The 19,584-nt window shown below is 48.8% G+C and overlaps 6 protein-coding genes across 16 annotated transcripts; 3 read left to right on the forward strand and 3 right to left on the reverse strand.

Annotated features, from left to right (window-relative positions):
- The first annotated feature begins 43 nt into the window (after nt 1-43).
- On the forward strand, nt 44-6,687 carry LOC6735779 (phosphatidylinositol 4-phosphate 5-kinase type-1 alpha). Of its 7 annotated transcripts, XM_016168769.3 has the most exons (16): nt 57-446; nt 759-793; nt 897-1,046; nt 1,204-1,401; nt 1,460-1,602; nt 1,658-2,155; nt 2,210-2,314; nt 2,381-2,513; nt 2,565-2,652; nt 3,044-3,106; nt 3,451-3,537; nt 3,594-3,866; nt 4,820-5,036; nt 5,130-5,302; nt 5,393-5,478; nt 5,734-6,687. In XM_016168769.3, exons 1-16 carry the CDS (start codon nt 359-361, stop codon nt 5,740-5,742), a joined length of 2,346 nt encoding a protein of 781 aa, XP_016029150.1. In that variant the 5' UTR covers nt 57-358; the 3' UTR covers nt 5,743-6,687. The 7 variants fall into 7 exon arrangements, with proteins under 7 accessions (XP_039147491.1, XP_002082692.2, XP_016029146.1 ...); XM_016168765.3 differs by having other exon boundaries at nt 56-446; nt 5,393-6,687; XM_016168764.3 differs by lacking the exon at nt 5,393-5,478 and having other exon boundaries at nt 56-446.
- Nucleotides 6,414-8,004, reverse strand: LOC6735780 (ER membrane protein complex subunit 8/9 homolog). The gene is made up of 2 exons (XM_002082657.4): nt 7,685-8,004; nt 6,414-7,166 (listed from the first exon to the last, which is right to left on the reverse strand). Exons 1-2 carry the CDS (start codon nt 7,880-7,882, stop codon nt 6,753-6,755), a joined length of 612 nt encoding a protein of 203 aa, XP_002082693.1. The 5' UTR covers nt 7,883-8,004; the 3' UTR covers nt 6,414-6,752.
- A 251-nt stretch (nt 8,005-8,255) lies between these two features.
- Nucleotides 8,256-11,599, reverse strand: LOC6735781 (ATP-dependent zinc metalloprotease YME1L). Of its 4 annotated transcripts, none has more exons than XM_016181341.3 (9): nt 11,189-11,599; nt 10,692-11,089; nt 10,575-10,634; nt 10,332-10,521; nt 10,186-10,278; nt 9,998-10,071; nt 9,626-9,942; nt 9,179-9,569; nt 8,256-9,103 (listed from the first exon to the last, which is right to left on the reverse strand). In XM_016181341.3, the coding sequence occupies exons 1-9, from the start codon at nt 11,213-11,215 to the stop codon at nt 8,440-8,442; spliced, it is 2,214 nt and encodes a 737-aa protein (XP_016029154.1). In that variant the 5' UTR covers nt 11,216-11,599; the 3' UTR covers nt 8,256-8,439. The 4 variants fall into 4 exon arrangements, with proteins under 4 accessions (XP_016029154.1, XP_016029155.1, XP_016029157.1 ...); XM_016181342.3 differs by having other exon boundaries at nt 9,626-9,939; nt 9,998-10,080; XM_016181344.3 differs by having other exon boundaries at nt 9,998-10,080.
- Nucleotides 11,600-11,773: 174 nt separating this feature from the next.
- On the forward strand, nt 11,774-12,854 carry LOC6735782 (OCIA domain-containing protein 1). Of its 2 annotated transcripts, none has more exons than XM_016168774.3 (3): nt 11,774-11,962; nt 12,019-12,508; nt 12,570-12,854. In XM_016168774.3, exons 1-3 carry the CDS (start codon nt 11,903-11,905, stop codon nt 12,791-12,793), a joined length of 774 nt encoding a protein of 257 aa, XP_016029159.1. In that variant the 5' UTR covers nt 11,774-11,902; the 3' UTR covers nt 12,794-12,854. The 2 variants fall into 2 exon arrangements, with proteins under 2 accessions (XP_016029159.1, XP_016029158.1); XM_016168773.3 differs by having other exon boundaries at nt 11,776-11,962; nt 12,567-12,854.
- Nucleotides 12,844-14,143, reverse strand: LOC6735783 (probable GDP-L-fucose synthase). The gene is made up of 4 exons (XM_002082660.4): nt 13,902-14,143; nt 13,734-13,848; nt 13,119-13,676; nt 12,844-13,062 (listed from the first exon to the last, which is right to left on the reverse strand). Exons 1-4 carry the CDS (start codon nt 14,024-14,026, stop codon nt 12,895-12,897), a joined length of 966 nt encoding a protein of 321 aa, XP_002082696.1. The 5' UTR covers nt 14,027-14,143; the 3' UTR covers nt 12,844-12,894.
- Nucleotides 14,144-14,185: 42 nt separating this feature from the next.
- Nucleotides 14,186-19,583, forward strand: LOC6735784 (mediator of RNA polymerase II transcription subunit 23). The gene is made up of 15 exons (XM_002082661.4): nt 14,186-14,322; nt 14,385-14,478; nt 14,533-15,497; nt 15,555-15,641; nt 15,697-15,899; nt 15,952-16,328; nt 16,392-16,566; nt 16,623-17,111; nt 17,171-17,497; nt 17,557-17,780; nt 17,839-17,921; nt 17,977-18,124; nt 18,194-18,851; nt 18,913-19,053; nt 19,112-19,583. Exons 1-15 carry the CDS (start codon nt 14,278-14,280, stop codon nt 19,434-19,436), a joined length of 4,341 nt encoding a protein of 1,446 aa, XP_002082697.2. The 5' UTR covers nt 14,186-14,277; the 3' UTR covers nt 19,437-19,583.
- The last annotated feature ends 1 nt before the right edge of the window (nt 19,584 follows it).

Consider the following 19,584-nt stretch of genomic DNA (forward strand, 5'->3'; position numbering starts at 1 on the left):
TGTGAATGCAACCCTGCGCCTGTTCCTGCGCACACCCTTCCAGCCCTGCCGACCTTCCAGCCTTCCAGTGTGCCTATGAGTATGCAGTGAAAATGACAGCAGTGGCAGAGGAGCCATCAACATCACCATCACCGTAGACAGCAGAAACGTTGACGCCAGCGCTAGACGAGAGCCAAGGTTCCTGCCACCCAGTTAGCCCACTCGATTGGATAATCGCCGAGGATCGGAAAACGTGAAAGCAGCCCTCGAATAGTCCAAGTCCACAATCTCAGCCAGCCAGCATGTCCTAGTGAAGTCCTAGTCGTGGGAAGAGTGCAGAGAAGAGAAGAGAATAGGATAGCAGAGCAGGAGCTGCACGATGGCCTCCGGCGATGGCGACACCATCAACACCATCGACATGGACAGCTCCTCGGCGTCACAGGCCAAACTGGCCGAGCCCAGCAATGGTAACTATTATCCACAGACCCCGTCACTTTTCGCAGCGTGAAAAAAATCAATGACTGTCGAATGGAAATGCCCCTGGCGCATGTGTCTCGCGCGAAGCGAAGAAGCGTGAGTGTGAATCCACCCCCGCACTTGTCAGACGGACTTCCATCGGCTCCTATTTATATTTTGGGATTGATAACAAAAGAAAGTCACACGCGACTGGAGGGAGAGTGTCCTGTCCAAGTTCAAGTTGCGGTGATTGACCAGGCGACTGCGTCATGGCCTGAATTAAACATGACTCCTAATAATGAACTCTGTCCGTCTTTCTTTAGCCTCCACCGACCATGTGGGAAACTCATCGCCCGACGTAAGTACATCCGCCTTGGCCTCGAGGTCACTCCCATCCAAACTAATCGGGTCAATTACTTTCCCTACCAACCAACCAACTAACCAACCATTCATCCGTCCAGCTGGGCAACCGACCGAACCGAGCGTCCAGCAAGGCGGACAAGGAGCGCAAGATTGGCCACAGACGCGTCGGCGAGGGCGGCGAGATTACGTACAAAAAGATCCAGACGTCGCAGATCATGGGCTCCATCCAACTGGGAATCCAGCACACTGTAAGAAACATTCATAGCCTTAAGTACTTGAGGATACATGTTTCACCAGCACTATTTTAGGGCGGGATTACAAGTGCTTAATCCAACAAAAGCAAATAAATCATAATTATATCTTGGCTTTCCCAGCTACTTAGTAATCTTGAAATATCCTTCGCAGGTCGGCAGTCTGGCCTCGAAGCCCAAGCGTGATCTACTTATGATGGACTTCTGGGAAATCGAGAGCATCACCTTTCCACCAGAGGGTTCTAGCCTTACACCTGCCCACCACTACAGCGAGTTCAGATACAAGATCTACGCGCCCATAGCGTTTCGCTACTTTCGGGATCTGTTTGGCATCCAGCCAGATGATTTTATGGTGAGTGGGCGATGTGGTGAGTTACAAGTCGGTAGATACTGATGGTCCATACTTCCAGATGTCCATGTGCACGTCCCCGCTGCGGGAACTGTCCAATCCTGGTGCTTCCGGCTCTATATTCTACCTGACGACCGACGACGAGTTCATCATAAAGACGGTGCAACACAAGGAGGGTGAATTCTTACAGAAACTACTGCCTGGGTGGGTGACCCAAACAATCCTTGCCAGAAGACCTATTTAAAAAGTGTTATTTCAGTTACTATATGAATCTAAATCAAAATCCGCGCACGCTATTGCCAAAGTTCTTCGGATTGTACTGCCTGCAGACGAGCAATGCCAAAAATATTCGCCTGGTGGTCATGAACAATCTGCTGCCCTCGTCCGTGAAGATGCACCTCAAGTACGACCTCAAGGGCTCCACGTTCAAGCGCAAGGCCAACAAGGCGGAGCGTGCCAAGAAGTCGCCCACGTACAAGGACCTCGACTTCATGGAGCAGCATCCCAACGGCATATTCCTGGAGGCCGAGACCTACGCCGCGCTGATCAAGACCATTCAACGCGACTGTACGGTGCTGGAGTCCTTTAAGATCATGGATTACTCCCTGCTCCTCGGCGTCCACAATCTGGACGTGGCGCTAAAGGAGAAGCAGAGTGAGCAGAGAAAACCGCTCAGGGCTCCGCTGGCCGAGGACTCCGATGTAGATGGAGACGATCCCCTGGATGGCGATGCGGCCACAGGCATCAGCAGGAATAAGTGAGTATCTCAGCTTGCTGCCAAGCCTTCGGGCAATCTAAAGATCTAACCCAGTGCGGCATACAGGTCGGTGAATCGCCAGCGGCTGGTTGCCCACTCCACGGCTATGGAGAGCATTCAGGCGGAGAGTGAACCCATCGACGACGAGGAGGATGTGCCGTGAGTGCTTCCATTTCAGTTCCATATATTTCCGAGCTTACATGCGACGACCTAACCCAATTCCAGACCTGGTGGCATTCCAGCAAGGAGTGAGAAGGGCGAACGCCTGCTGCTCTACATCGGCATTATCGACATCCTGCAATCCTACAGGCTGAAGAAGAAGCTGGAGCACACATTCAAAAGCATCATACACGATGGGGTAAGGCTGATGATTCTAGCAAGGACTTGCCACTGATATGTACTCTTGCAGGAAACCGTATCGGTCTGCCGGCCCTCGTTCTATGCTCAAAGATTCCAAAACTTTATGGCCAAGACCGTGTTCCGCAAGATACCCTCCCGTAAGTGGACCGGTCGTGGAAGTCGGGCTAAGTACTCGTACTGTAAGGCATTTTTGTGTGCAGTTGGCCGAGTTATGCAAGCACTCAGTTCCGGTTCCGGTTCCGGTTTCCGACATTTTTGAGTAGATAGTTAGCCATAGACACTTTCACACCATTTACATTCGAACACACCGAACACCATTTAGACACTCGTAGCTTGCTAATGTTGGTTAATCGATCGATGTGCAGCAAAAATGCAATATGGTACACTTGGCCTGAGTAGACGCCGATTTGAGGAGATACCTACATATCTCTACATCGAATCAATATCCACCAACCAACCGCTCTGTTCTCTGCTTTCTTTTATGGCCATGTCTCGAATGCAATCACCCACACTTACGTACGCATATAGTGGATCTCCCAGAGATCAAGGGGAATCACAGAAAATTTCGTACCTTGGTGACCAGCTACATAGGTAAACAAACGAATGGTCGATGTCCTTTAACCTTTGATTATCTCTCACTTGAGTTTTACTTACACCTTTCTTATCGAGTATTTTATAGTGTTTATTAACGATGTTTTGTATTCACCACTTGGTTTTATATGATTTCGAAACGGACGCCAAAGCATGCCTCTCAATCTCACGTTAGTTGACCTCACATCCCTGGCATCCTCGGCATCCTTGGCATCCTGGCAACCGTATTGCTCTTGGCTTCGCATAGTTGCTTTGGAAGTGCTATGCTTTTTGAACCTTTTCTTTCGATCGAAACAAATTTATGTGTTCCGCAATTAATTACTCCATTTCCATAATTTTTGCAGCGCTTAAGCATTCGCCTTCTAAGAGAAAAAGCCTTTCCAAGGCCATTCAGCGTTCCATTGACAGCGACAACGAGGTGGCCTCCAGGCGTAAGTTAATCACCCTAAAAATTAAGCTATACTATATACTATTTTAATTTCTTCAGCGGTTCACGCCTCGCACTCGCACAGCAGTGGCAAGATTCACCAGCCAGCCAAGCCGCCCACCACCGAGCCCACGCCAGCGGGAGCGGCAGGTGGAGCCGAAAGAGGAGCAACTGCCCTAGGTCCAGCAACCACCAGTGGCGCCAGCGAACGGGCACCACCGCCCGTCAAGCAGCGTACTCCAGCGGCCAGTAATCTAAAGACGCGAGTGCCACCGCCAGTACCGCCACGCGGCTCGCCACGGCGCAAGGATGCCCAGGATCGGACGACACCAGGTACAGAACCGCACACCACTAATCCCAACCCGGCACCAGCACATACCCACACCCTTCAGGTCCCAGCGAACGAGGGCATTCCGCGATTCGGGGATCGCCGTTCGCCTAGCAATGTCCAGGATTGGTTGGAGCTGCATGATCTCTTCGATGCTCCTAACAGTGGTCCATATGGTCCATCTGCTCCGCCTGCTCGTCTGGCAGACCCAACGGTTACTCTACTGAGAAGTTCTTCGCTGCGGCGTCGGGATTCCCTCCACTCCGCCTACTCCACAGCTCGATCAGAGAGTAGCTTCCGGCGCCAGCAGCCACGGCTTCTCAACCACGTGGACATCTTCCAGCGCAAGAACAGCTTTGTGGCGCGCAGTGATCGGTCATCGGTGGGCTCCATAGTTCGCAGCTTTCCGCCGATCAGAGCGGAGAGCTATCGTACGGGACGTTCCCGATCATCGGGCAGTATTCACAGCCAGCATTCTCCTAGGCGAGGGATTCAAGAAAAGCTGCAGCGACATCAGAGGCGAAAGCGCTACTTTCACTACGTGGATTTGGCACTCGGTGGCGAGGATTGCGAGAACCAGCCGGAGGAGGATAATCTTCTGCAGTCGGTCAGTGCTTTTCTGGAGGTCAAACGGGAACTGGAGGCGATACAGCGCCCCAGAAGACCGCTACCCAAGCTGACGCTTCCCGAGCCGGTCGTAGAGCCTGCGAGGAGTCCTCCTGGACAGCAGATCAGACGGGGCAAGAGACGAGCGCCAAAGGCAGCGCCCTCCACGATACCCGAGAGCGACGGGACTCAGGGATCGACGGGACGCGGACAGGGACGGGATTAGCTACTCGCTTGCACCTCGCTTACCCAGCCACACTACACCATTACCCAGCTACCTACTATCTACTACTACTGTCTACTTCTGCCACTCATTCCGTTGTATATTTTGCTCTGCTCATTGTATTGCTAGGCACAACGCCCTCATGCAGCTCGACTCCTCCCCCCGCCTTTGACGACATCTCCGAGGACAGCTCGAACAAGAACAGCAGCTCGTCGATAGGGCGCCGGTCGCATCATCATCACCACCATCACCAGCAGTCGCAGCAGCACCAGCAGTCCTACTATCTGGATCGCAAGATGAACATTGGACCCGCCTATCGAGGCTCCTACAAGGAGGACATTGTGAGGTAGTAGTGCTTCTGTTTCTTAGCCACATCTAAGCTATCCCGCCGTCGAGTGGAAATACCCATTTGTAACAAATTGATTTATTGTTTAACCAGCGTATCGGAAGTACATCTGGATACATTACTGGCGGTGGACACCTCGTCGAGCAGCCAGTATGGATCCCGCGGCGGATTGGCCTGGACCCCGCCCGCTTCAGGTGAGGGCTCCACTCCCACATGGACAGAGGGCACACCAAGTTTTACGGACTCCAGTTCGAGTGGTGATCTCGGTAATTGGCACTTGAGATTTGCTTTGAAATCGCTTTTTGTGTTTCTATATCTATCTGTATATGTGTATTCGTTCACGCTTGCAATCGTAGACAACTTCTCGCCCATAAACTCATCTAAAATCGATCGACACAAGCCGACGGTGGAAGAGGCCATCAACTCTCTGTCCGCGGGAATGGTAAATATCAGAGGAGACCGACTCTAGACACGATCCCCAGCACACACAGATACGTCCCGTACCGCTGCACCCACGACACCTCCACCTAGACAGCTCCATGCCCATCACACAGAGTTAGACTCGCACACGTCCATATAGAATTGTACACTACTAGAGTTTTCCAAATTGCAGTGCATCTTTCGTTTGGGTGTTCTTCCCTCGCCATTCCCTCACAGCATCCCACTGATACATGACTTCTCTATTGCATTCTTATAGATCAACTAACATAGCATGTGGTGACGGAACACAAGACACACCAACCCAGATATATCACGATGTGGACTGAGAAAGAGTCCGAGCGAAGTATGCCTCATACTCTTACATACTGATTATGCTTGCGTGTTCAGGCGCTCTTGTATAGCTAGGATATAATCAAAAGGCGCCCCACGTAGAACAGATTCCCCCATGTCATGCCCACGACCACAGCCACACCCACACCTGCCCATCCCTTCCAGCGGACACTGGGTGAAAAATAACCAACAGAAACATAACTCAATCCAGCAAAAGATATTATATACAAACCCAAAGCGTACTCCTCATACACAGAACTACAGAAGCATATAGCATATAACTTGCAAATCAAATACGAGTAAGGTGCTCACGATGGCATCCCGTTGGTGATCAGAGATCCGTGATCAGTGATTCGTTGTCCCGGCCCCCTATACGTTTAGTGTACGGTGTAAAGAGTTCGTTATGCGTTCGATCAGATAATATGGAAATATACAATACACTGAAATTATATAAATAAACGTTTTTGCGATACTTTCGATCTCCGATATATCCACATAAGTACGTATTATGTATACCTATGTATAATCAGCAATCGCGATATTACAATATTATTGTAAAATATTTCAATTTACAAGCCAGACAAACCAAGAGCAAAATTATATACATATTATTCATCTGTATTTATTAACGATAATTGTAACGCGCTTAGGTTTACTCAACACAATAAACAGAACAGAACCGGACCGGACCGGACTTACAAAGGATATTACAATACGTGCACCAACAGACGGACTCGGACTGCAGACAACTTTCGACTCAAACATGATGAAAGAATTGATTATTTATTAATTAGTTGAATGTTATTTAACTTATATGCATTATTCTAAAGATTACTGAAATCCAAATGTAATTACAATAAATTAAATTGCAAGGTTGAAATTCCGGCATGTTCCCTCGAATGCGATTTTGCTAGACTAAAACAAACGTACGTTTGAAACGGGCGACTAGTACAGTTTCTGCAGATCGTTGAGCGGCTGATTCAGGAAGTCGTTGGTCCAGTTTTTGTCCGGATTATCTAGATGGTTGTCAAAGTCAACCAAATCCCGCATGGCTCCGCGCTTCAGCAGCAGCGACACGCCTTCCAATGTGTCGGACGCCTGTGAGAGCGTAAACTTGGCCTTTGACCACCTTGCTCCGGAGTCTCCGGGGCAGTTGAATACCTGGATGGCGGCTCGATCGTGCTGCAGCGTCATCAGCTTGTTGTCCACCACCACGAAGCAGGCGTTCTTGAAGTTCTCCTGGATCTTGTCCGCTATCTTGGCTGCTGGGGTCTTGTCGACCTGGTTGTCGTAGAAGTTCTCCGGCGCTGCGTAGTAGCCGGCGATTACCAATCCCTCCCGTTCGGCGTGGGCATCGATCTGAAAGTGTAGGTAGGTTTATTATCGGTATTTTCGTACTCATGCCATTATAAACCCTATTTTATAAATTTTGTTACTATAATAATGGTACTAACTAGTACACAACCTTATCGGCTATTTAACTTAATTCATGCTTCACAACTTCAATGCTTTAAGACTGCTGGTTTAATCTGCCTCATAAACTTCTAACAGGGTAAAAGTGGTGTGACACTAGTTCTTGAATTTGATATGCTAATATTAACATACCATCGTGGGGTACAAGGTACATTTTACTGAATAAAGATCACTTGGAACATAAACATTTCCGTTCTAGACACAATATTGGATAACTATGCAGCCGCAATAGATTAGAATTGTTATATATCTTTTGGATAGCGGAGTGTTTAACTAGGGTGCGAGGATCTAGATACAAATTGAAGCCATGTTAGTTCCATGATTGGGCGCACCACATTACTGTCCGGATTAGAATTCACCGAGCCCCTCGTGGAGTGAGTTTAGGAAGGGCAATTGGCAATTACCAGCATGAGGGCCACCTCCGCCATGGGGGTGACATACAGGCACTGGTGGAAAAGCGGAATCGCATCCACGATTTCCACCAGAGAGCCCTTCGAGGTCTTCTCGGCCAGCAACAGTCCGTTGACCGCCTGGTGTGGATACTTGGCCGCGTGGAATATCAACTTGGCGTACGCCCGCTCCGAGACCTTGTAGTCGCACATTTTCTCAGAATATTATCTCAATTTATTCGGCAAAAAATAAAACATGAATTGGAAATTCGACAGCTAGAAAGTGTGACCACAACGCAGTCGTTCAAATATACCGCAAACGTCAAATATACATTGGAAAATACTAACATGGATGAGCAGGGAATGGATTCCACAAAAAATGAGATCCAAACCATATTTGTTATTAATTTCTTTAGTGTCGAAAATATATATGATTTAAGTTCTAGAAAATTGTCACTATTTAAGGTTGCAGTAGTCTGGTCACATCGATATGGGCGCGCAAACAATATTTGGATTCCACTTCAAATTAATTTATTACTCAAACTAATATTTAATTCTAACGTGAATGATGGAAAACATAACTGAATATGTGTAACATTTTATTTCTTAACTGTCCGTCTGCGTCTCGCTCTTGCTTGGTTTTTCTCCTGTTTTTATATATGTATATTGTAACTAAAAATATTTAGCAGTTCAGCTGAATGTCCGGCGGCAGACCAACCCGGCCTTCCAATTGGATCCTTGAACACCATCAAACCACACCGATGGGGAAACTACGTCTGACTTTCATTCAGTATTGCCTTGATGTCGTCGGCGTCAAGAGTCTCGTACTTGAGAAGCGCCTCCGCAAGCGCTTTGTGCTCCCTGGTGTGTTTTCGCAGGATAGCCTTCGCCCGCTCGTAACTGTCGCTGAGGATGCGCTTGATCTCCGCGTCCACGGCTTCAATGGTGTTGGGGCCAAGGGTGTCGCCGGTGCCCAGACCCTTTGATGCCTCGATGGTGCGAAGACCGACCTTGTCGGACATGCCCCAGTCCCTGACCATATGCGTGGCGATCGAGGTTGCCTGCTTGAGATCACTGCTGGCTCCCGACGTAATCTTGTCCGTGCCGAAGACCAGTTCCTCAGCAGCACGACCGCCCATCATGGTGTCCATCATGGCCAGCAACTGCGCCTTTGTGACATGGTAACGCTCCTTCTCCGGTATGTAGGCGGTGTGTCCAAGGGAGGGTCCGCGGGGCATGATGGTCACCTTGTGCAGCGGATGCGACTCCTTGGTGTAGAAGGCCACAATCGCATGGCCGCCCTCGTGGTAAGCGGTTATGGTGTTGGCCTCCTCGTCCGGCAGACGAGCCTTGCGCTCGGGTCCCATAAGTACTTTGTCTCGTGCCGTTTCCAAATGCTTCATGCTGACCGTTTCGGCTCCATCGATGGCAGCTCTGCCAAAATGTTAGAATTATAAGTACCGCTCTTAAGAATTGTGATTGAATAAATCCACACAAGTTATTCCTTACCTTAACGCCGCTTGGTTTATCATGTTTTCCAGATCCGCTCCTGTAAAACCAGAGGTGCCGCGCGCCAGCATGTCCAAGTCAATTTCATCGTGCAAAATCTTCGTCAGATACAAAGACAATATCTCCTTACGCCCAGTGAAATCGGGCGTCGACACCATGACTTCTACATCAAATCGACCGGGACGCAGCAGAGCCTGATCCAAATCGTCGCGACGATTGGTGGCTCCCAAAACAATGACGCCAGCGTTCTGATGGAAGCCATCCATCTCGGAGAGCAGCTGATTGATGGTCTGATTGGCGTAAGGATGCAGCACAGAGTTGGTTCGCTTGGCGCCCACCGAGTCGATTTCGTCGATAAAGATCACACAAGGGGCACGGGCCTTTGCTGCCTCTGCAAGATTATGTTCTTGTTTAGTTGAGCACTTTGGGTAATTCAAATTCACTTACTGAACAGATCCCGCACTCGCCTGGCTCCTTGGCCCACGAGCACCTCATCGAACTCTGGTCCGGCAGCATGGAAGAAAGGAACCTTGGCTTCACCGGCGACGGCACGGGCCAGCAGTGTTTTGCCAGTACCCGGCGGTCCAACCAGGAGCACTCCCTTTGGAAGCTTTCCGCCCAAGTTCGAGAACTTTTCGGGACTCTTCAGGAATTCAACGACCTCCTTGAGCTCCTGCTTGGCTTCGTCGCAACCCTTGACATCCTCAAAAGTGACGTTGATCTCCTCCGGGTCCACCTCGACCTGGTTGCCCAGTTGTATGCTGCTGAAAGAAAGGCATATCAGATGGGTTAAGCAAAACTAATGACGTGGAGGCTCACCGAAATACGGATCCGTTGGAGGTTGTAAAGAAGCTCAGGAAAATGCCCAAGAACACGACGATTACGACGATAGTCTGCAAAGTCTGCGTGACAATTACTAGAATTTATTTTTAACACTAAAGAAGACAAGGGCCTTCTGTGGATTTCAAAGTAATCAAGATACACTTTGAATGAATTTAAACTCGTACCTTCAGATATTTCATAGTTTTCCCTGATTTTGGAGAGTCCTCCGAGTTGGCGGCGGCCAAGTAGCCCTCGGCAAAGGCAATCTTCAGGCTCTCCTAGAATACAAAACATTAGTACGGCTAACAATTGAGAGACCCTGTCGTCCTACGCCTTTATTAAATCCGTTCTCTTCGGATTTGGCCAGCAGCCGTCTCAGTTTTTCAGCCTGAAGGGGTGTGTCCCCATCCAGACGCTGGGGCGAGTTGGCCAGAGCATTCTTTAGTCGGGAGGTCATTGTGGGATTGCGCTTTTGTTCCGCCTCAATGGAACGATCCGTCTTAAAGCCACGTATCTGCTTTCTATAAAGGGCTACACTTTAGATATAGTTCGTAGATTCGTTCCGTATACTTACAGCTGTTGTTGTGAGAAGAGCGGACGAAGAAGACCTGGCGTAATAGTTGGAATCACCTTGCTGAAAACATTAACCAGGATTAACCAGAGTCTCCAAAAAGTAATTTGGAATACGTACACATTGGCGCCTGTGGGCAGGGCACCCGCTGCACCGGTTAGCGAAACTTCGAACTGATAATTTTGCAGCTGGCCACGACCGATCTGTGTGGCCGGCTCCTCCAACGTGACTCGGACGTCGCGCATGGAGGGGAGAATGCTCGTCACCTTGGCCAGCATATCATCGACCAGCCGCCGGTCGAGAATGCCATTCAGTCGAGCCGCCCTCTCCACCATGCCCTGTATGCTGGCGCTCGAACGGCTCAGCAGGTTCCGCAGGTCAAGCACTAGGTCATGACTCCGGCTGGACGTGGACGTGGACTTGGGCAACCGTGCAGCTCCCGCGCTCCCGTGCAGCTTGGTTCGATTAACGGAGTAGTAGTGCGGCTTTCTGCTGAAGTTGCCTAGGTACAGGTAGGGCTGTCACATCACACGCAGTTCCCCGATTCCAAGTGTTGGGTTGAAGAAATGGAGCAGTCAGGTGGGCGGATGAATGTATTGCCATCGGGCAGCACTTACCACGGAGTGTGTGGTGGTGGAAAACATTGCCAAAACTACAAATTTCAATAAATTACAAGGGCAGGCTCAGGATCGCGGCCAGCAGACGAGACAGCTGTAACTTTACTTGACAGCGAAAATGTCATAATCTCGTCGCGTCGTGCGCGTTGCATCCCTGGTTCTGGTGGTGCGCGACTTTCCACCTCTTATCAAAGCACGCGTTCTCCAATTACTGTCAATTTTGAAAAGTGTATTCGTTTGTAGACTGGTGGTTTTGATTTTATTCGATTATTAATTTGGTTTATATATCCAAACTGCTTCTCGTATAGTCAACGCTGCTGATAGTTTTGGTGAACTTACATAAAGATATAAAATTTTGTATAAATTAAATGAATGATAATCAGAGCAAACTTTTCATTCTATAAAATGTGACTTGTTTACTACATTAAATCTATTCCTAGTTTTACTTTTATTGACAACAAATTCCAGTGTATCCTCTATAAATGAATGTTATTTTTTTCATTAAAAAACTTCTTAAAGAAAAAGGTTTTTAACGAGTTTAGGGAGTAGACAAAGATTCACTATCGAAACCATTGTGTATAGATCGACCATCACTAGTTCTGGAGATGTGCAGATCTCACTGGCCCGTTTCGCCGGCGACCAGGGTTGGCAAATCGGCTGCGCCGGTGTTGGTCCGTTATACATTTCACAAATTCTACATTAAATTGTATCAGCATGGACTCCCCGCTGAACGATGGCTCTCAACATCCTCCGCCGCACGCTCCCCATCCCCTGGTGAGTGCTCTGCGGTCTTTAAACTGCCACTACCTAAATGCTTGCATCTTTTTTAGGCGGACTATCAGTTTTCTGCGGAGGAGGTGAAGGCGTTACGTGAGTGCAACACGGAGTCATTCTTCCAGCGCAGCCTGCCCTTCGGCACTGGACTGGGCCTGCTGGCCTACTTCGGCGTCAAGAACGGCTATTTGCAGGGACACGTCAAGTACGGCGCCGTGCCCAAGGTCGTGATGGGCGTCATTCTGGGCTACTTTGTGGGCAAGTTCAGTTACCAGCAGAAGTGTGCCGAGAAGATCATGCGCCTACCCAACTCCCATCTGGGCGAGCTGCTGCGCCAGCGGAGACAGGGCGGCGGGGTCATCAGCTCCATCACACCGGACGAGAATCTGGGCAGGGCCTTCACTCTGGCACCCTTCTCGCCGAGCTCAGCGGACGTGTACAGCGATGAGGCGTATCAGCCCGGGAGAAGCACTGCTCTCAATCTGGACACAGAATCGCGCCCTACTTTGTCCGGCCTAGACGACATCTACCGCCCCACCCTGGACTGTAAGCTCATCTAATGCTTCTCATTCTCTATTATAATTCTGTGCATTCTTCTTCCCAGCAGCTGGTTCGATGCTGGAGGCGGAGTTGCCCTTGGAGCCGTCTAAGCCGGGCCAGTCTTACGAGGACCTGCGACGAAGGAACCGAGAAGAGTACTCGAAGCACCAGCAGAGCCCATACTCGCGACCTTACGAACCACCAGTTCCCGTTCAACAGCGACCCGTGGAGCAGACACGAAGTGAACCCGCTGGAAGAAAGAACCAATACGGCGACTCCTGGACTGATTAAGCTGACACACTAGGTATTGTTATTTTGTTGGACATTAAACGCGCATAAAGTTCTGTGGAAATAGGTTATCTATTTACAATTGTTGGGGTTGGAATATTAAATTACTTTCTGGCCTGGTCGTAGTTTTCTTTGTACCACTTAACCGAGGCGTTGATTGCCGTTTCAAAGTCCGTAAATGCGTAGTCTGGTAGGAGGGAGCGAAGCTTGGCATTAGACGCCGTCTTTTTGTACTGTCCATCCGACTTGCTCGTATCACAGACCAGTTTTCCCTGGAAGAAATCAAGTTAATCTCTTGCCTTGTCACAAAGTTCGCTTTTTAACCCACATTAAAATTAAATGCTTTTGCAACGGCCTGAGCCACCTCGAAGATGGTAACCTCCTGCACTTCGTCCGCGCTTAGGATGATGGGTTCAACACTTTCGTAGTTCCTGAGCACCCAGATCATCAGCTCCGCCAGGTCCAGGGAGTATACAAACTGCCGTAGTGGCATGCCGCTTCCGAAAACGGTAAACACCTTGTCCCTCTCGGGGACGTCAGTTTTCTCCGTAACCAGCTGGTGCATCCTATAGATCATGCCCGGAATGACGTGGCTGACCTGTGGCTTAAAGTTGTCGTGAGGACCAAATATGTTGCACGGAATGACCGAGGTGAACAGCCGGCCATCTTTATCGTGGTAGGCGTGGTTCTGCACGTCTATCAGTCGCTTTGCGTAGGAGTAGCCATAGTTGGAGGGGTGCGGCGGGCCGTTGTGCACCATGGTCTCATCTATAGGGTAGCTGGTTTTGTCCGGAAAAATGCAGGTGGACAGGCAGGACACCACTTTGACGCAGCCCTGCTCGTATGCCGTTTGCAGGACATTGTCGTTGATGAGCAGGTTTTTGCGCTGAAATGGATTCGCATGAAATGGGTCTTGTAATCATCTATGAGGCTAAGAGCTCACCAGGAAGTCCAGGTTGTTGTTCATGTTGTGGAACAGGCCTCCGACCATTGCAGCCAGGTGGATGACATGCGTGGGCTTCTCCCGGGCGAAGAGTGCCTGCGTGGCGGCCAGATTTCTGTAGAGATCTTTTTTTACGAATACGTTCAATTGAGTTTCTTCATGACTTACGTTAAATCTGCATCTTTAGAGCCCGCAAAAAACCATTGCTCGTCCTCTGGGGACTGCTCCTTGATCACTGCCTCCAGAGCCTTGCCCACCAGCCCAGTTCCGCCTGTGACCAGTACTTTTTTCATGCTTTTTGTGCGTTTCCACAAATCAAATCAACAACTTGTTTCTAAAATAATTTTCTGCTCAATGAGACCATATGCTTCAAATGCCGGCTAGTCAGTGAGTGCTGCCTGTCTGGCGTTTTTAAGCTAATCCTTTAGCTAGTTCTTCTTATCAGCAAAAGCCACATTTAGATTCTTTGCTAAGTCCGCTTTGGTCACACTGTGTCCAGGTAGTTTTTGTTTATGCGGTGTCGGATATGCGAAAAATAATTTAAATGGATATGGAAACGCAAGTTATAGACACCGTTAACGAGTTTCTGGTAATAGTGAAACCCTGTACCTCCAAAAACTCACCAACTCATCCACGCTCTCCATTTCGCAGAAGGTGGACTCCCTTGACGAGGCGTTCGTTAGCGTCATTGTATTCAAGCCAAACAGCGAGCAAGAACGAGCCACCCGCTTCGCCAATGATTTGGGTAAGTAAATCCGTCTGCTGGAACTTGAATCTTGGTAAAAACTATCTGTTTCAGTCACCGCCTTTGGGAACGTGGCGCAGGAGAATCGGGAGCAGGTGCTTCGGCTCTACCTGTTGCGTGCTGCCGGTGCCTCCGGATATCACATAAAAGTGTTGATGGCGGCACTGGTGAAGCTGGTGGATGCACACGTGATCACCGCCAGGATGCTGTGCGACAAGGTGCTGATGTGCGAGAAACTGGACTTCGAGCACAGGACCTTCTGGATCGAGAGCTTCCGGCTGATCAAGCGCGTGATCGTCCAGGTGGACTACAAGGGTGTGCGCGAGATCATGAAGGTGTGCCGCGACAAGGCCCAGTGGTTTCCGCTGAACGTCAACGTGACCTACATGCCACAGCTACTGGCCGTTGAAGATATCCTGCGCTTCATCTTTGATCGCAACAATTGCCTGCTGCCCGCCTACTTTATTGCCAACGAGATTATGCGTCCGTTTCCTTACCACTGGAAACTGAACCGGCTGATGACGGACTTTGTCGAGGAGTTCCGCACCACGGCACAAATGGTTTCGATCATTGGACATGCCAGTATGCTTCCCATCGTAGAGCATTTCGGCTACGCCGATCACATGATGAACTCCTGGCGGCTGGACCACAACACCCTTAAGTTCAACTTTAAGGGTAGCCTGCCTTACGAGCCAGAGCTGCTCGAGGAGCAGAAGCCCCTACTCCGCTACGTGTTGGAGCAGCCGTACTCGAGGGAAATGGTCTCTCAAATGCTGAACCTGCAAAAGCATCAGAAGCAGCGCTACAATGCCCTGGAAGAGCAGCTGGTTAATCTCATAGTGCAGGCCATGGAGATGACGGAGGCGAATGATGCCTCTGCGGGGAGTGGCTTTAACTCCTCAGACGAGCAGATCACGCCCTACGAGTGGATGTGGCTGCATCTCTCTTCACAACTAATTTACTTTGTGCTCTTCCAGTTCGTAAGCTTTATGCACATAGTGTTGGCGCTGCACGAAAAGGTAGGTCCATGGTGGAGCAAACTAATATTATTGTAATTAACTACTTTTCACCTATAGCTTTCCAAGTTGGAGCTTCGCAAGGGTCGTGATCAACTGATGTGGATTCTGTTGCAGTTTATATCCGGGAGCATACAGAAAAATCCTGTAAGATCCTGTTCTCTACCTGATCGATCTTCTTTTTAATCGCTTTTATTTTTAGATCACCAATTTCTTGCCTGTGTTCAGGTTGTTTGACCTACTCTATCCCGAGCTAGAGCCTCTTAAGCTGCCAGATATCAATAAATCCTCGATGGTTCGCCATATGGCACCCATTTGCGTGTGGATTCACCTGATGAAGAAGGCACGAGTGGAGAACATGAACATCACCAGACCATTGCCCATTGCACTGAAAAACCATTACGAGTAATACATCTACCATCCTTTAGTGTTTAGATACTAACCCCTTAATTCCCAGCTTTCTGCAGCACCTGGTCACCGCTAACACCATGATGAACATGACGCTGGGGAACGACTTCCGCATCATTCTCATCTGCAATGCATACTCGACGAATCAGGAGTACTTCGGTCGTCCCATGGGTCTGCTGCTGGATGCCCTAAATGGCACATCAAAATCTCCAAACGGTGGCCAAATCCCAGCCGTAACTTTTTCGGTCACGGTTCTGGACAGCCTGACGGTGCACAGTAAGATGTCGTTAATCCACAGCTTCGTAACTCAGATGCTAAAGCAGGCCCAAACCAAGGGTCAAGTTCCAGCGGCTGCGCTACTGGAGACTTATGCCAGACTTTTGGTTTATACAGAAATCGAGTCGCTGGGCATAAAGGGATTCCTGAGTAAATACAGCCTGTTGAATTGATTAAGCTATATGCTTAAGATTTTTTTTTAATTCCCTAAAGGTCAACTGATGCCAACCGTGTTTAAGAACCATGCGTGGGCCATGCTGCACACCTTGATGGAGATGTTTTCGTACCGGCTGCACCATGTGCCTACGCACTACCGGGTCCAATTGCTTTCTCTTCTCCATTCTCTGTCCTCCGTGCCGCAGACAAACAAGATGCAGCTCAATCTCTGGTAAGTTATAAGTTTGCCGAGTAAAGAAATCTTACTAAGCTCTTCCCTTTGTTTAGTTTTGAATCTACTGCTCTGCGTCTGATCACCAGCATTGGATCCGCCGAGTTTCAGCCGCAGTTTTCGCGTTACTTCAATGACAAATCTCCCGGAGCAGTGGCGTCTAATGAGAGCGAAGAGCTAAACAGAGTCCTTATCCTTACGCTAGCTCGATCCATGCACGTGCATGGTGGCGGCGATGAAATGCAGGGATGGTGCAAGGACTTCCTTTCCAACATCATTCAGCACACGCCGCACTCGTGGCCTATGCATTCCCTAGCCTGCTTTCCGCCCGCCTTAAACGAGTACTTTACGCAGAACAACCAGCCTCCGGAGAACAAGCAGCAGCTGAAGAAGGCCGTGGAAGAGGAATATCGAACCTGGACGTCGATGACCAACGAGAATGACATAATTGCGCACTTCCTGCGTCCAACTACGAATCCTTTATTCCTTTGCCTTCTGTTCAAAATAATTTGGGAGACGGAGAACATAAGCCCGGTGGCTTACAAGTGCGTAACATTTCGATTTAAACATAATCTATTTTTCTGACCACAATATTTTTATTTAGAATCCTGGAGGGTATAAGCGCGAGAGCCTTGTCCACTCACCTGCGCAAATTTTGTGACTACTTGGTGGCTGAGGTGGCTAGCTCATCGGATGGCCGCGACTTTATTCACAAGTGCGTCGACACGATTAACAACATGATCTGGAAGTTCAACGTTGTGACCATCGATAGAGTTGTGCTTTGCCTGGCTCTGCGAACGCACGAGGGCAACGAGGCTCAAGTCTGCTTTCTCATAATCCAGCTGCTCTTGCTGAAAGCCAGCGAGTTGAGAAATCGTGTTCAGGAGTTCTGCAAGGACAATAATCCGGATCACTGGAAGCAGAGCAACTGGTAAGTGGGACACTTGATTTTATTAAGAGCACAAAGGTATAGTTGTTATTATTTTTCAGGCAGGACAAACACTTGTCATTCCATCAAAAGTATCCAGAGAAATTCGCCTTGGATGAGTCTGCTTCGCAGATTCCGCTGCCCGTGTACTTCAGCAATGTCTGTCTGCGGTTCCTTCCCGTTCTGGATGTAGTGGTACACAGATTTATCGAACTTACAATTACAAATGTCCACCAGATATTGGGCTTTATTTTGGATCATCTGAGCATACTCTACAAGTTTCACGGTATGTTACATGTGGCTTTCAAGATTTTCATAACTTTAAATTACCTTTTGAATTGCAGATCGACCTATAACTTATCTGTACAACACTCTCCATTATTATGAACGAATCTTACGAGACCGCCCTGCGCTGAAGAAGAAACTTGTAAGAGCTGTTATGGATATTATATTCCCTTGTCTAATATGCTCTGTTGTTCCAGGTTGGCGCTATTACCAGCGCCTTTAGTGAGATTCGGCCGCCCAACTGGAGTGTTAGTGAGCCGTATAAGGTGTATTTGCAAAGCCAAGACTCGCTGTGGACCCCCGAATTGAGCTACTATATGAGTTTGATCAGGAGACTAGCAGACAGTAAGCTGGGATTTGGGAAAAGACTATGATGTGTTCCTAAATTCATGCGTAACCCCTTGTATTTTGCAGCAATTAGTGGGAAGAATGTATTTTACTCCACCGACTGGCGTTTTAACGAGTTCCCAAATGCGCCAACCCATGCGCTCTATGTGACCTGCGTGGAGCTGCTGGGTCTGCCTGTTGCACCGCCACTGGTGGCCAGCAATCTCATTGATGTTATAGTAAGCGGATATGCGGTTATTCCGCAAAAGGACATTCACAGCTACATCAATGCTGTGGGCATTGTTCTGGCTGCCTTGCCGGAGCCCTACTGGAGTGGCATATACGATCGCCTACAGGATATGCTCAACACACCCAATATGCTGAATTGGACCTACAGATTCAATGCTTTCGAGTTGTTTAACTTCAAGACAGTGCGCGAGGCGATGCTGGAAAAGACCTACGCCGTAGTGTTGGCAGTAGCTCACTCAGTGTTTCATCACATGGGCGCCTTCAAGCTGGCGGCAATGACCAGGTACCTCAAGGAGAAGCTAAAGCCGTGCGTGCGAACCGAACAACAGTTGCTGTATCTGTGCCACGTCTTTGGACCCTTCCTGCAACGAATCGAATTGGAAAAACCGAACGCTGTGGCTGGCATTGCCGTGTTACTTTACGAAATTCTCGAGATCGTGGACAAGCAACATGGTCCGAAGCCTCTGCAGTACATGGACCAGATCTGCGATTTCCTGTAAGCATATCCACAAAATCACATGAAATAGTACTAATCAAATGTACTTGCACCATTTCAGTTATCACATTAAGTATATTCATGTGGGTAATATCATTAAGAACGAATCGGAAGCCATCATTAAGCGGCTGCGGCCCCTGCTGCAAATGCGCCTTCGGTTCATAACCCACCTTAACTTGGAGGATATTCACACAGAAAAGATGTAAGGGCATTTTTATGTAAACTCAAGTTCGGTTTCAACAGAACTTTTCCAATTTCAGCAACGACAATACTAGCAATAATGCAATAACCAGCCAAACGCAGTCCCCAATGCAAACGCAGCATCAGCAGCAGCCGCAGCAGCCACATCAGCAACAACAGCAAACACATCAGCAGCCGCAGCAACCACATCAGCAACAACAACAGCAGCAGCAACAGCAGCAACAACAGATGCAGCAGCAACAAATCAACGCCGTGCAAACAACCAGCGTTCCCCTGGGCAGCGGTGGCAACCTACAGCAGCAGCAGCAAATCAACCAGCAGCAACAAATGTACATGCAGCACATGCAGCAGCATCAGCACATGCAAAACATGCGGCACAATTAGACTATGTGGACATAGCCTAAAGACATAAGCCTAATTTTAAGTAGTATTATCTTATATTTTACCGCTTATTGCATTATTCATTTTCCATTGAATGTGTAAGCTCTCAGATATGTTAAGTAAGAAACTAAGTGAACTTTTTGTAAGCCAC

Source organism: Drosophila simulans, chromosome 2R (genome assembly GCF_016746395.2).
Source record: "Drosophila simulans strain w501 chromosome 2R, Prin_Dsim_3.1, whole genome shotgun sequence".
NCBI classification, from domain to species: Eukaryota; Metazoa; Arthropoda; class Insecta; order Diptera; family Drosophilidae; genus Drosophila; species Drosophila simulans.